This window comes from Myotis nattereri (assembly GCF_964212035.1).
Source record: "Myotis nattereri genome assembly, chromosome: 3".
Classification (NCBI taxonomy): domain Eukaryota; kingdom Metazoa; phylum Chordata; class Mammalia; order Chiroptera; family Vespertilionidae; genus Myotis; species Myotis nattereri.
The window spans coordinates 168,641,596-168,658,319 of record NC_138077.1 but is presented as its reverse complement, the minus strand read 5'-3'; the positions used below and the strand labels follow the sequence as shown (position 1 = coordinate 168,658,319).

Below are 16,724 nucleotides of genomic sequence, written 5' to 3'. Positions count from 1 at the left end.
ACATCTGGTTATGTACTGCATGTATATCTGCATGCTTTATATGTAAAAGAGTAAGATTTATTTTCTCCAAGAATCACTTTTTCCTCTTTTTTTCCACTCCCCCTCCCCCAAGAACCACTTTTCACCTTCTTTGGGGTGATACTGCTGCACTGAGAATACCTGCTGTGCATCTAGCTGTACCGTGGAACAAAGTGTACTAACATGAATGGGCAAACATTGATAATACAGGGTAGGGTTTACTAATGCAATTGAAGTTAGATTTGGTTTTCATTCCCAACACATCACTTACTATAGAGCAAGTTACCTTGAGCAAACGGTTTAATTTCACTAGGGTTTCAATTTCCTCACTGGTAACATACTATTATACATAAAAATAGTTTGTACCTCAAAGAGATGTTTTGAGAATAGAAGACATAACGCATGTAAAGTATTTAGCACAGTGGTCATTACATATAAGTGCTCTACATAAATCAGCTTTTGATACCATTTATACTCTTTGAGTCATGTTCTACCTGGCTCAGCTTCAAATGTCTGATCGAACACATTCTCAGTGCTATCTATATGGGACTGTCTAGGATTTGGCTGTGTGAGTTCTCATACTGAAGACATTGCATTGTGGCTTTGTCTTCTCCCTTATGTCTATTTTCAACAATAGTCCTTGTGTTGATGATATTTGATGTGATGTTGAGGATGAAAACAAAGTATAATTTTTCCATTTTCTGAGTCATACATTATTTTAGAATGTTAATTAGTGCAGTTTGGAGAAAATTCTCTATAAAACATGACAAAAATGTCAGCTGAATATGTTTCTAGACAGAGTGGAATTTGAAAAATAAGAAATATATACAACCCAGCTGATGTGGATCAGTGGTTGAGCATCAACCCATAAACCAGGAGGTCAGGATTCGATTTCCAGTCATGGCACACATGCTGCGATTGTGCGCGCTACCCCCGGTAGGGGGTGTGCAGGAGGCAATGATCAATGATTCTCTCTCATCATTGATGTTTCCCTCTCTCCCTCTTCCTCCCTCTCTGAAATCAATAAGAATATTTTTAAAAATAAATATATACACATGAAATATATATATATAGATGAATCTCCAGAACAGGTAAGCAGGGACTTACGAAGAAGAAAACTGAAAATAACTCTATCCCATACCCAGAAATTCAGTACCCTTTATCCTACTTTATGATAGCTGACTTTAGGTGTGCCATCCTCCTTCTCATGGATGTGAATGCCTTGCACACCAAAAAGCATGTGACAGGGGTAACTCACTCAGTGCCATTGGGGGTCGAGATGAAACCTCTGTGGCTTCTTGTAAGTTAAGTGGACCTGTATTTGAATCCTGACTCCACCACTTACTGTCTGTGAAAATGTGGGCAAATAACTATCTTCTTTCAGATCTTGTTTTTTGATCTGTAAATATTTAGAAAGCAAACTCCATGAATTCAGTGAAAGTGATGGTGTAAAGTCATTGTCAGTTGACAATTAATAAAACTATTAATGCCCGAATAAGAAGGGAAAAGGACACTTCCATCACAGCCACTTCAAAAGAAAATCAGGAAATTGAGAGGCCCTTAGGAAAATTTATAAAACTCTCAATTAACCCTGCAATAATGGCTCACTTGATCATGATTTAAAGGCAAATTTGAACCTAGATTGATGTGTAGAGCTATAATACAATTTTTTATCAGAAAAATATACCCCAACATATCAACACAAATCATTTTTGTTCATTCTAAGAATCCATTATTTGTTCATGTGTTAATAAAAATTTTTCACACAAATACAGCTTATGAGAATTTAGAGTCCCAACCAAGTCTTTTATCACTATATCCTTTGAAATTATAGGAACCATTTAAATACATTTGTTTTGGGATAACTTTTTTATAATGACTGTTCTTAGATAACAAGGATATCCTATATCATATTTAATCTTCACAACATCTGTAGAAGATACTATCTCTATTTTACAAAAATGACAAATCTAAACTTCAGAGAGGTTAAGTAATTTGCTCAAGGTCACACAGTAAGTGATAAAGTCAGGATTCAAATTAAACTCAGTATTATTTCTTTGTCTTTGTCACTAAATTATACAGAATGTACTCTAAATTATAGAATTGAATATAATTTATTTTCTATTCCGACTAACATGAACTGTTTAAAAAAAAAAAAAAACTAACCCAATTTCCACTCTGCTGCTTCATACAATTCCTAAAATTTCTTCTCTCTTCTTTTATGCGTTCTGAGACTTTGTTGCTTACATGTGTTTGTTCCATCTCCGTCACCCTCATTTCTGGATGTAAAGGTCATTTGTCCACCTTGACTACATGCTTCACTTCCATGCAGTGACCAGCAAGGTTGTGAGATGAGGCATCTTTGTTAAACTTAGGACGTAAACATTCACTTATTTGTAAACTATCTTGTACTTTTACTCAATTTCTGTACCTGAGTATTTTGCTTCCTTTTCTCCTTTTATTTAAAAAAAAACACAAACATTTCATTCTTTTTTAAAATATGTTTTTATTGTTTTGTTTTGTTTTACAGAGAGAGGAAGGGAGAGGGGGAGAGATATGGAAACATCAATGAGAGAGAAATATTGATTGGCTGCCTCCTGCATACCCCCTACTGGAGATCAAGTCTGCAACCCGGGCATGTGCCTTCACTGGGAATTGAACCAGTGACCTCTTGGTTCCTGGGTCAACACTCAACCACTGAGTCACACCAGTGGGGCTCCTTTTGTGGGAGGAGGTGTATCTTTCTTTTTTAAAATTTCTCTCCATTCCCTTTTTTCCTTTAGTGTTTTATATACACAGTCTATACACCATATTCCACAAATCAAGGACCTTATCTTTTAAATATTTCATATTATTATGAGATTTTTTTTTTACCTTAGGGTGTGTGGTGTGTGTGTAAATTTGCTTGGTGATGAGAGTCACAGAAAACTGCCTTTCAGGAAATAATCCTCACACACTGGTGACTCTGTGTGTCTTTCTCCATTTCTCAGAACCCCTAAGTGTACATAAAATTGCTTTCCAGAACCCTGGAGTTGCTATTTTGTCAGAATTCCACAACCTGATGGCAGCAACTCGTCCTTCTGGGCTACTACAAATGCACTGTCAGATGCCTAACAAAATTTTGTTCTGACTATGTGCTCCTAAAGCAGAGTAGGCTGGAGTGTGGGATCCAGAGTCAGGCATTCCTGTTTAGAATTTGCATCCCAATTCTGTCCTTAACTGCTTACTAACTGAGTGGCTATGGGGCAAGGCTACTGAATGATGTGAAACCTGTTTGCTCATCTATAAAGCAAGGATAATAATGATAATTTAGCCGTGTAGGCATATTACCAGGATTAAGAGTTAATATAACTAAAGTTCCCCGAATAATTCTTGGTATACAGTGAAAACTACAGGAGTTTTTGTGGTTGCTACTACTGTTTTTGTTAAAGTCGGGAGACCTAGGATTGATTTTCACCATTGCCACTTACTAGCAGAGTGACCTTGAGCTAGTCGCAGTGGTCAGCAAACTACGGCTCAGCAAACCGTGGCTCGCAAGCCACATGCGGCTCTTTGGCCCCTTGGGTGTGGCTCTTCCACAAAATACCGGCTCTTCCACAAAATACCGGCTCTTCCACAAAATACCGACTTCTGCGCATGGGCCACGAAGTTTCAATCGCACTGTACTTGCGTGCCCACATGTGGTATTTTGTGGAAGAGCCACACTCAAGGGGCCAAAGAGCCACATGTGGCTCAGGAGTCGTGGTTTGCTGACCATGGAGCTAGTGAAATGGAGATTATGAATTTGATTATCCCTTCAATGTATAAAGAACCCTAAAGCCATAGTAGTGTTTGATCTTTTATTTTATGGAAGGACTTACATAATAAATACTGTTTCTACCTTGAATTCTTTAAAAATGATCATTGATAGTAATACAATAAGTTATAATATCAAATTATTTTCCACCTTTATATAATGCTTTACTGTTTATTTTTACCTAATATTATAGTTCCTTTCCATACTTTAAGCCTCATGAAGATTAGGGCATATCTTATATTTTTCTATGTATCCTTCAGCACCTAGTACAATGTTTAATTATTGCAAGAACTCACACTTGAATGAATCAAAAGACAAACATGCATTCAGCAAACGTTTACCTCCTGTTGGTAAAAGCATCATATCAAGCAACTTAAACAGATATAATAACCACATATAACGAAGGTCTTACAATAACAGAATTTTAGTGATGAAAGAAACCTGACAATTCTAGTTTAGCTTTATGCTCAATGAAAAATACCATTTGTGGTATCATTTCCCTTTGTTTCCTACCAAAGTAAATACTTAACTTCAAAGAACCTACTCTATTTCAACAACCTGAGTAAAGCTTGCCCTGACAAAGTAACAGCAACAAAAACGGCAATAATTATGTCTTTCGAGGACATACTGTGCTAAGGACTTCACAAATATCCCATTTGATGTTCACCACAAGCCTTTAGCATAGATATTATTATTATCTGTTCTTTTTTAAAGATGAGGAAACTGAGTCATGGACATTAAGCAGCTTGCTCCTGGTCATCCAGAGTGTAAATGGAGGAGCCAGGATTCAGAGCTAAATCTGTATGACCAGAGCCCAAGCTTCCTTTTGTTCAATCACAGAGCAGTGCCCCCATCTGGCTTATTTGGCAATTAATCTTGGGTGAAAAAACCTAGTGCTCTCACTTTATTGTCTTAAGCTTTTGTTTGCTTATGTTAATTATTTCATATCTTTATGTCTTGTTTCCTGAGAGTTTACATATTTGTGTCCCCACCATTATCTTGCAGGAAGTAGAGGTTCAGTAAATGTTTGACAGATCCTCCTCCCCCAACTTCCAATGAAGAGATACTATTTTCAAGGCAGCTTATTTCCCTGTTAGAAAGTTGTTCCTACTGTTCAAATTTTTTTAGTACCTATAAACAACTTAAAAATCATAGAATGCTAAAACACAGAGAGTATGTGTTCTGTTGCCTTTGTTCTGTGGTTGAGAAAATCTAAAGTTAATTGAATTGCCCAGGGTCACGAAGCTATTAACTTGCAGATCCATGGCCATGAACCCTGGTCCCTTGAGTCAATGTCTGGTAATATTATTTCAGATATTTGAAAATAGGTGGCAGGCTCCTCATAGTCCTCTTAGGCCATGAGGTTTGAATTTTTCATCACCTTAGATATTCTTCTGGTTTTAAACCAGTTTTCTAATGATAATACTAACAGACTCTCTTAAGGTACTGCAGGGGAACAGAAGCATTCATTTATTACTAATAGCATTTTAATTAAGTATAATCTTTATGCAAACTAATCTGTCATTATTAGTAAAAAATATATTTGCCTTATAGTTTGGTCATCCCACTTTGTAATAATAAACTGTATCTTAAGGAAATAGTTAAAAAGAAAAAAGAAGAACAATTTACCTTAAAATGGATTTAGAATAATCGCTACTTAGAAATGGCTCAACATTTGTAGAATATGTGTAGATTAATATATACTTGTCATTGAATATTGTGATTCATCTAATTCTCAATTCACTTGATAAGACTATTATCCACCCAGTTTCACTATTTTATTCACAAGAATATCATGGGAGACTATTGAAGGCTTTGCAGAACTGAAAAATATTACACATGATATTCTCTTCATCTACTAATATCGGCATTTCTCACCAATTTTTATCTTTTTCTTTCTAAGAGGTCACCTTGCCTGCATTATTATCTTCCTCACTAAATTCTCCACCACACTATAGCTAGTGATCTAAACTCAAGCCCTCTTTTAACTGTCCTATTTCAAATGCTTCAAAGCCCTCCCATCTTCCATAGAGGGTATTCTTAATTTTATCCAGGACTCCCAAGGACTTTAAGAATTTTATAATTCTGTTCCAAATTTTATCATTCTGATGTTCTGAAAAGCACCATAAATTTGTATTATATTATCAAAAAATAACTATGATTTTAATGCCTATAAATCACATATAAAATAAAGACAAATTTTCCTAAATAGTTATATAAACCTCTTCATGACCTGATTCCTAACCCCCCAAGCCTCATCTCCTTCTTTGTCTCAGCCTTCAATAGCCACCACATTCATATGTATATATGCACAAACACACACATACACATAATAATAATAATAATAATAATAATAATAGTGTCACACTTCCTGTGGTTTCTCAAAATATCATGTGAACTGAGCAAACATATGTCCACCTATGTACATGCTGGACCATCTTCCTTCTCCCCATCCTGAGATCCCAGTCATCCTCAAACCTCAGCCACCTTATCACCTTCTCAATGAAACCTTCCCTGACGCATCCAAGCAAGAAGTGCTTTCATAGAGCTTTGCTCGTACCATTCCCAAAGCATTTATTAAATTGCTCTAATAATTTGATTGAAGGTCTATCCCTTCACAAAACTCCAAGCTACAATCATAAAGTGGCTATGATCCTGACATACTGGTGAGAATCCAGCCCCATTGCCAAGTTTTAACCAACAGTTAGGGAGACCGTGCTACTTCAGCAGAATAACCTAGGATTCATTCAATAAGTATTTGAACTAATGTGTGAACAAATAAACTGAGCAACACTATTAGAAAATAATGGTCTTTGTTTACATGTGCCTCCTTTATTTATCGATGTGCATAAACTTTACCTTTTTGAGACTCAGCAATGGATAATTTATTTATTAAAAGGTCAATGTAATTCGGGCTCTATTTTACAGACTAGGGAGGTCTCATAAAAGAAGTTCATGTCATACTTTCTTCTCTCTAAATGTTTACAGTCTTGTGGGCAGCAACGACTTAGACATGTATAACACTCACTGTTGGTACTTTGTTTACTTTCCCTCAAATGATGCTATAATTTCCTACTTGGTCTGCAAAATGATATCGCCCTCAGAGCCCAAACTTTGCACTTAAACATATCTGAGTACCAGTCTTAAATATTCTGTGTACCAGCAGTGCAAGACTGACCTAATTGTATAAACTCTGAGCCTTGGCTATATCAACTGCAAAATGAAGGTAATGCTTCCTTCATATGTTTACAAAGATAATATATGTACCACACCTGGTAAGTACGCAGGAAGTAATGGTGATGGTAGTGAATGGTGTTGATGGTGTTAATGCTGATGGTGATGTGAGCACATTGAACTGCAACTCCTTGAAGACAAGGATTATCTTTAATTTATATTTGAATCCCCAACACCATAGTACCTGATACATAGCAGAGGGTAAGCAGATGTTTCTTACTAGTATAATCAGTTGCCAACTACTAAATATTAACAGCCAAGGGAAATAGAAAAAGAAGAGACTAGCGTGAACTAGAATTACCAAGGGAAACTTTATTGAAGACAGAGATCTACAAAGGGTATATTTTTTCATTGCCAGAGAACAAAACAGAAGTGACTGAGTTACTGAAGATAAAAGAAGCATAACATGCAGTCTGTGATGGGGCGGGGAAGAGTAGATGTCTTCCTTTGAAGCAGGAGCAGGGGACATAATTAAATACTTTATAATTACTAACACTTTACTGTTCAGCACCAGGCCTACATATTAATAACAAAGATAATAATCCCAAGCCTTGCTCCCTTTGGAAGCCTCACGTTATGTCAAAACCATACAAGAAAATGTCTCCTTTAAACAAACTGTATGACATAATAAGAAAAACATGAGCTTTATAGGGTGGCAAATCTAGGTTTGAATTTTAATTTTGCCATTCAACTAACTTTATTGTCTTGGGCAAGTCACTTACCTCTTTGAGCTTCAGTTTTCTCTTCTGTAAAATAGGAATAATAATGTTTGTCCCACAGGGCTGATGTGGGGTTGCATGATATTCCTGTAAGGTATCCAGTGCAGTGCCTGGTGTGTAGAAGGTGTTCAATAAACATGCGTATTGCTGTTATTTTTAACTAGAGGCCTGGTGCAGAAATTCGTGCGGGGGGTCGGGGGGAGGGGAGGACATCCGGCCAGCCCGCCGAAATAGGGGCTGATCGGACCAGGCCAGCGGGTGGGGGGAGGGAGGTGATAGGGGGAGGAGACGTGGGAGGTTGGCCAGCTGGCCCTGCCCCCTGGTCATACTCCTGGTTGAACTCTGAGTTGAGGGGACAATTTGCATATTAGCCTTTTATTATATAGGATAGTATGAATTGATGCATTTATGTGTTTGTTCCAAGCCAAGGGGTATATTTTGGTTGTCCATTTTTTGGACATGTAAGCTTGAGCCTACTTGATCTGAGAATAATTGGGAAATAATCCCAGAATTTTTAAAATGGAAATAATCCAGAAAAGGACAAAGTGTAGCATTGTACTCTGTGGCTGTTTGTGTCTTTAACGTGAAGAAATGCTAAAAGTGTTATGGGCAATTATGTAGGGTGAATGCTCAAATAGGAAGCTAATAATTTCCTTTATTAACTACCTGCTGTACAAACTGTCATGCAAATACTGCCTTGTGCTTTATGCAAAACATTGAAACACCTAGGACTTTATTCTTCTGCTTGGATTTTTTTCTGTAGTAAAATAACATACTGAATTAATTTCAAGTGTGTTTGTCTGTAAACCAGCCAAATATTTCTTTTTAAATATTTGAGCTCTATGTTGAATATACAGAGTTATAGTTCTTAGCACATTACCTTTTTTTCGGTAGTAGATTGTATTCTTTAATCCTTTAATATAGTTCCACATATAGTAAAATGTCTTTTATGCCCATATTAATGAAAATTTTTCATTTTATACAGGTTCCTCCAGGGGACCCAGCCCTCTAACCATGGGGGCCCAGGACACCCTCCCTGTTGCAGCAGCATTTACAGAAACGGTCAACGCCTACTTCAAAGGAGCAGATCCCAGCAAGTAAGCCTGGGACTTAGTCCCCTGTATTCTCCACACTCTGTCTTATTCGGTGGAGGCTACCTTACGTACACCTACTTAATTCCTTGTCCTAGAACCAAAAGAAGTCCAGCAAACATGAACAAGTGGTATACCTGAAATGGAAAAGAAGATTTAATTAGGGATATTAATTCACTGATTTTTTTTTAAAAGAATGTACCAAAAGATCCAATAATCAAATATCTTGCCATCTAGAAATCTCTGATTTAGTGTTGGTTGCAAGTAACAGAATACTATAACTCAACTCTGTCAGCAATGAGAAAATCTATTATGTCACAAAAGTAAATGTCCAGATCACGTCTTCTGTTGCCCTCATCTTTCCTGGACAGGAATCGCCTGCATACAAACTAAAACAATGGTGCATTGGAATGAGAATGTGGGGGAAAAAACTTCCCATAGCACCCGGATAAATAAGAGGGCAAGTTATATGTGACCCTTACTCTGAGTAAGGAAAAACTGGCCAGAAATAAATAAGTAAATAAATTGTAATCACAGCAAAACAAAACTTCTAGGGGAAAATATACTACTATTTACAAGAACCTTATTTCACTTATATCAGTGCATATTGATAAGGGACTTGACCAGAATGTATATGTAACATAACTAAATGTTTTGTCTCTATATAAGGATTTTCACAAAAAAGGTTCAGGAAGTCTGTGGATTTCCTGAGATTATATTACTTAACTTACATGTGTGTGCATATATGCATTTGTCCGTAGAGGGGGTCTACAACATTAATCACTTTCACAAAGGGGTTCATGAACCACACACACACACACACACACACACACACACACACAGTTAAGAGTGATTATTGTTCTACACTAAAAACTAAACACTTAAGTCAAACTAGGTTTCACTTGTGTCACTAGTAGAATTCAGGTCTGAATTTGATGGATAAACAAAGGGCAAACCTAAGTGAGGGAAATATTGCTGAGAAAACCTTAGTATCTATGGAAATAACAGTGAGAGAAAAAAATCAATGTGCATATAGAACAATAGGCTATTTTATAAAAATTTTGAAAACAGTGATAATTAAGAATAATTAGAACTTTGCTTCCCACATGTATTTTAAGTGGGAATCTGTATGACTAATCATGAATTCTCTTTACACTTCAGAAACACTGGTTTTTATAAGTCTAGGTGTAACACTATTATGCTGGCAAAGTAATATAATTAGTAACTCCACCTTTTGGTGTCCTGCCCAACCTCTGGGATCTATCAACCACTCTAAGTGTCATGTCTTTTTAAATATCTATGTTTTATTCTAAGCCCAGAGTTTGTAGAGAAGCAAACACTGGCCTGTGGTATCTTAGTCCATTTGGGCTGCTAAAACAGAATACCATCGAGTAGGTAGTTTATTTCTCATAGTTCTGGAGGCTAGGAAGTCAAAGGTCAAGAAGCTGGCAGATTTGAGTGTCCAGTGAGATCTGGCTTCCAGATTCATAGACAGCCTTTTCCCATGTAACCTCACATTGTGGCAGGGACAAGGGAGCTCTGTGGGATCTCTTTCTTTCATAAGAGCACTAACCTCGTTTATGAGGGCTCTACCCTCATGGCCTAGTCACCTCCCAAAGGACCACCTCCAAATGCCATCAGACTGGGGATTAGATTTCAGTCTCTAGCACTCTGGTTTATCTCAGGTCCTTTCTTTTTTATCTTCAAAGCAGGAAGTTCATTTGCCACATCCTCATATCAATAGAAATTAAAAGCTACCTCATACAGAGGTCTGAGTTTGAACTGTTAGAGCAAGGACATACCCTGAGTTTAAGTTGTTTATATACTACATGGGATAAGCCTGGGTGCCATAGACTGAATGTTTACATCCCCTGCCCCCATGCCCCAATTCATATATTGAAACCCATAAAAGCAGTCAAACCAAATTAATTTTTAGTGCTTTTCCTGTGCCATTGGATATGAACTGAGCCATTGACTTGTGGATGACTGCACATATTGAGCTGTTTTTAATTATACTGCCATAAATAGTTGCAGAACATACTATATATTGGTAGATAGGAGGCACAGAATATTTCATTAAAATTATGAGATCTAAAATTTATGAACAGATCATGAAGTAGTGTTCTTCTAAATTGAATTTCTTCTCCAGGCAGTAAATCATTTGCTGTCCCTGTGTTATTCACTTCCAAGGAAGCAATTCACGTTCAAAAGTTTGATCATGGGGTGAGGAAGGAAAGAGGAGGTTAAAGCCAAACACAGCACCACATAGGGAATGATGCAGAAAAGAAATGGGGATTTGCTTTTGCCTGTGGTTCCCTCTCATCCTGAATCAGAGCCTTCTCCATGTGTTCAGAATGTACATTGGAAACAGAAATCTACTACTTTACTTGTTTTTTTACAATCCATTATGATATAAAATCCATTCAAATAGAGTTACACTTTTCCCCTGAGTATTCAGAACACCTGTGACAGGTATTCTGCCCTCTGAGTCTTTCTCAATAGCTGGTAGACACAGAACTCCTTGATTTTTGCTGCTGGCTAGGAAAACGCATCTCCCATTATTATCTCCTATTTGAACAAGCCTGGTACTAGGGGTTAATTCTCTAATACCCTAGAAAAACTTGGGTTTCTCAGCTATATTCAGCCCATCCCTTATCATCATACTTCAGTTATTTATTCAAGTGTTTGTCTCCCTGTTTACCCTGGAGGCTTGGGCAAGGGCCACATTTATCCTGTTTCTCACTGTTCATTCTAGTGCATTACATTACGCTGGGCACATTGAATGTGCACCCCGTGCATCACTGTGAAATGTACTCTGCACTAGGTTCTGTATTATGCACCTTTGCCTTCCCAGAACCTAAGACATACTACTTGCCTTCACAAGAGTAGATAAGATATGTGCAAGAAACAACAACATTTTCAAAAGAATATGTACATATGTCCATGGAAACTAGAAAAAGGAAAATTTAAGAAAGGTTAAATGGAGAGGATATTAAGGAAGGCTTCAGTAGGGCCTGCTTTTGAACTGAGTCTTGAAATATGAAAAGGAGTTGGCCTAGTACCTAAGCCAATGGGAGGGGATTATAAGGAAGAGAAGCTGCTTATGCACAGGGGTATGTTCGTTTGAAAAGAAGACCATGGGCTTAGTTGTCAGGGCAGCGCAGAGAAGTCACATTTAATGAGGATGCATTTCTGCTGACCTCACATTAATCAAATCCACACATTTGCTGGCCAAAACTGGCCAGCGTTTCTGTTGACTGGCTAACATGGTGCTGCCTATGGGAGGATCCAGTTTGTAAGTCACTTGGCCAGTAGACTTTGAACTTTTGCCATTCTTCACAAATGTTTCCTTTGTAAGGATTCACATGATTTCAAAGTGTATTCATAAAGTAAGTTTGCTAATATTTCTATATTGCAATATTTTAGATTTCCATAACTCACATTCACATGAAATACAGTCACGTTGTATGCTGATAGGAACAATCATTAAAGTTAAGGATTTTCCTTTAGTGAATATTGAAAATATTAATTTTTACATAGAAAGTTTCAGATCAACTTTGACATTGGATGGATTATTAAGTCAGCAAAAGTCTGACTCTGACACTTGAGATGCAGTTCAGGAATGCGATGTAAGTGAGGAGACGTGGTGTCCCTGTATTGCCTTGTACTGAAGACTCATTGCTCACTGTGCACCGTTAGCCCCTTCGAAGGCAGAGGCTGTTTTGCTCACATTTTAATTGCCTCCCCACTCAAAACAATAAACTTACACAGTTAGGAATCAATACATGTTTACTGACTTAAGAAACACCAGCTCCTCCCCTCGCTGACTGGTTTTCAAAGAGCAACTTTATCCCCCACCAAGCCACCACTTAGATCTCATTTTAAGCAACCTGGCAAAGAAACTGAGCAGTTTTCCTACCAATGAAAAAGCACTGGAGCCGCCGCTGCTAGCAATATGCTGAGTGATGGTACCGTCGCAGTCTAATTTGCCGAGTGCTCTAATTATTGTTTTCTCCTAGATTTATCAAATGATATTATGCCTGTTCGCATATTGTAAGACATCAAGGGGAGACTCAGCTTGAGAGGAAGTTCAGGCTCAGCACCAGTTTAGTACCATTAAATTAAGCAAGGCTTATGGGTCTAAGAGATGGAGAAGGGAGGCAGCAGAGCGGGCGCCCAAACTCGCGCTCCGCAATATTCTTCAGAAGAGATGGGTGGAGGTGAAAATTCTCATTCAGAGCAGTGCAGAGTTATGTGTGACAGTATCTGAGGGGAGAGGGTAGCATATGGCAAACCAAGAGAGCTCACCTGCCTTCCACCTGCACCCCAAACCCAGCCTTATGCATACAAGCCTGTAGCAGTTCTTCACATAAGCTATGTTGAATGTGGACCCAGGACTGTCTCGCCTGAGCCCCGCGCGTCTCGTCAAGCACAGTTACACAGCACACAGGGTGACGATGGGGCAAATAGAGTTTCCTAGACCCAAACATGAGCAACATTTGCAGTTGTTGACCTCAATTTCCCTAGAAAGTATATTCCTGAACTTAAAGTTGTAGACCTGCTACCAGGTTCAGTTGTCCAGATGTATGGGGAAGTCATAAAAAAGTTCACTCATTTTAAATATTTTCTCTTTCCCAAAGAAGAATAATCCTTTTGAGATTTCTGCTTCTGGTCAAGGGCCTGATTTACCCTTCCCCTCGAAAATACCTCAGAAATACCTTGGAAGCACACAAAATACGTGAAACATTGATTTGCAAAGGACAGTTAACCTAGAGAGGGCAGGGGAGCCATGTGATTGCCTAGCTTACCTCTCTAGGGTGTCCAGGCCATGGCCTGGGGAGAGCCCTGCAGATTCCCAGCTGTCCATGGGGAAGTGTGTCACTGAGGCACGCTCCACTCCAGAGCTGACTGAGGGGGTGTCCGCAGAAACTAGTGGCCAGTAGATATTGCCGGTCGCTGTGCGCTGCAGGAGCTGGCTGTGGAGAAGGTGCATACCTGGCAGGAGCCTGGAGCTGAAGGACCCACTTGCATTGCAGGATCTGGGCACCAGGGCAGCCCAGCTACATGCACCACAGGATTCAGACGCTAGGGAAGCTGCTGTGCTACGGGGCACTAGCAAAGCCACATGGGCTGCAATACCCATGCATGCGGGAACCACATGCACTGCGGGCAGCTGGCACTAGATAGACCGTGTATATTGCAGGAGCCCGCCTAGCAAGCACACTGGAACCAGGAGGAAAATCCCGTCTCCTGCAGTGTCTTTCCAGCGCCCTCTAACGACAAAGATTAACATGGTGCCTGTTGGCAGAGAAAAAACACAAAGGGCCCATTATAATTTTTTTCAGAGCAGGCAGTAAAAGGTGAATTGGAGCTATGTTGATTTTATGCGGAAGTTGACGCAGTAATTCTAAATTTCATATGGAAATGCAAAGGACCTAACTATAGCCAAAACAACTATGAAAAAGAAGCATTGCAGGATCTGGGCACCGGGGCAGCCCAGCTACATGCACCACAGGATTCAGACGCTAGGGAAGCTGCTGTGCTAGGGGGCACTACAAAGCCACGTGGGCTGCAATACCTATGCATGCGGGAACCACATGCACTGCGGGCAACTGGCACTAGATAGGCCTTGTATATTCTTTCAAGAGATTTTATTCCCTCAAAGTTGCTCCCAAAGTGAAAGCCATGACTGCCCCTGCAGGAGTGCCTGCACATCCCCAGGACCTCGACTTTACCAAATTACCAAATAGTTTAGTGATTGCATCTCTGGAAAACTGTGCTCCTGCATCAAGAATGGGTTTGCTCGCCCTGACTGGTTTGGCTTAATGGATAGAGCATTGGCCTGCGGACTCAAGGGTCCCAGGTTCGATTCTGGTCAGGGGCGTGTACCTTGGTTGCGGGCACATCCCCAGTGGGGAGTGTGCAGGAGGCAGCTGATCGATGTTTCTCTCTCATCGATGTTTCTAACTCTCTATTCCTCTCCCTTCCTCTCTGTAAAAAATCAATAAAATATTTTTAAAAAGAGAATGGGTTTGCTCATTAAAGCAGGCAGTGGGTACGAGGACTCTAACAACTGAGGAGCCTCTCATTTGCTTTGTTGTGCATCCAGTCTGACTACAAAAGGAACATCCATCATCTTTTCAGATAACCCATGAAATTGGAGCTGTTGGTGGTAAATTAAGTGTGACTTCAACAAGGGAAAACATAGCTACACTGTGGAATGCCTGCGGGATGACATGGAAATTCTAATGGAGTTCCTGCTCAGCGTCACCACAGCACCTGAATTTCGTCATTGGGAGGTGGCTGCCCTTCGGTCTCAGCTGAGGATTGACAACGCTGTGGCTCTTCAGAGCACACAGGCTCATATCATTGGAAATCTGCATGCTGCAGCCTACCAAAATGCCGTGGCTAACTCCTTGTATTGTCCTGATTATAGGATTGGAAAAGTGACACCAGATGAGTTACATCACTATGTTCAGAACCATTTTACAAGTGCAAGAATGGCTTTGGTTGGACTTGGTGCGAGTCATCCTGTTCTGAAGCAAGTTGCTGAACGGTTTCTGAACATGAGGGGTGGGCTTGGTTTATCAGGTGCAAAGGCCAGATACATGGAGGTGAAATTCGAGAGCAGAATGGAGACAGTCTCATTCATGCTGCCTTTGTAGCAGGAAGTGCTGCCATAGGAAGTGCAGGAGCAAATGCATTTAGCATTCTCCAGCATGTCCTCGCCGCCGGACCACATGTCAAGCGGGGCAGCAATGCCACCAGCCCTCACTAGTTGCCAAGGGGACTCACTAGCCATTTGATGTTTCTGCTTTTAATGCCAGTTACTTGGATTCTGGACTCTTTGGGATTTATGCTATCTCATAGGCTGCAGCTGCTGGAGATGTTATCAAGGCTGCCTACAACCAAGTCAAAGCAATTGCTCAAGGAAACCTTTCCAGCCCAGATGTCCAGGCTGCCAAGAACAGGCTGGAAGCTGGTACCTAATGTCAGTGGAGTCTTCTGAAGGCTTCCTGGATGAAATCAGGTCTCAGGCTCTCGCTACTGGCTCGTATGTGCCACCATTCACAGGCCCTCAGCAGATTGGCTCAATAGCTGACGCTGATGTCATAAATGCTACCAAGAAGTTTATTTCTGGCCAGAAGGCAATGGCAGCACGTGGAAATTTGGGGTATACACCTTTTGTTGGTGAGCTGTAAACCTGAAACACATTGTAGGAAAGAGATGGACATTTTCTCAACCCAGAGCAGCAAACACATGAAAGTCCCACATCTATAATGTAATATTTGTCTTGGTTTTCAATGAGGTGAAGTATCTTAAAAAGTATAAATGCAGGTAATTTTTCCCTGCTGACCTAAAATCAATGAAATATTCTAAGTGTTAAAAAAAAAAAAAAAAGTGAACCTGGATCCATACCTCACATATAAAGCTAAATGTAAAAATAAGAAACTTCTAGAAGAAAATATAGGGAAAATTTCTGTTACTTGTATTTGGCAAAGATAGGCCCCTCAAAGAATAAATTTATTAGCTACAACCTGTAAAAAATAAATTGACAAATTAAAACTTATTTTCAAAGGTACTCTTAAGAGAAAGAATAAGAAAACAAGCCACAAATGGAGGGGGGAGGGGAATGAAGGGGGAGTGGAGGAATCTTTGCAAAGCATGTATCTGATAAGTGATTTGTATCCAAAAGATGTATAAAGAACTTATAAAAGAACATGAAATTCAAATTAAAAACTTGGCAGAAAATTTGAGCAGATACTTCACCAAAGTATTTAACTGATAACAAAAAAGCACTTGAAAAGATGATTAAGTTCATTGGCCATTAGGGAAATGAAAGTAAAGCCATAGTGAGATGCCACT

The 16,724-nt window shown here is 39.4% G+C and overlaps 1 protein-coding gene and 1 pseudogene across 2 annotated transcripts in view; both read left to right on the top strand.

Annotated features, from left to right (window-relative positions):
• The window catches only part of SGIP1 (SH3GL interacting endocytic adaptor 1), a 209,660-nt gene that overhangs the window by 178,991 nt on the left and 13,945 nt on the right, over positions 1–16,724 (top strand). Inside the window, exon 20 of the mRNA XM_081087620.1 lies at positions 8,753–8,864. Coding sequence (XP_080943746.1) covers positions 8,753–8,864 — 112 coding nt within the window. The remainder of the gene's footprint in view (positions 1–8,752; positions 8,865–16,724) is intronic.
• On the top strand, positions 13,235–16,157 carry LOC308516923 (cytochrome b-c1 complex subunit 2, mitochondrial-like; annotated as a pseudogene). Its single transcript has 3 exons — positions 13,235–13,309; positions 14,481–14,673; positions 14,907–16,157. The product of its transcript is annotated as a cytochrome b-c1 complex subunit 2, mitochondrial-like (transcript).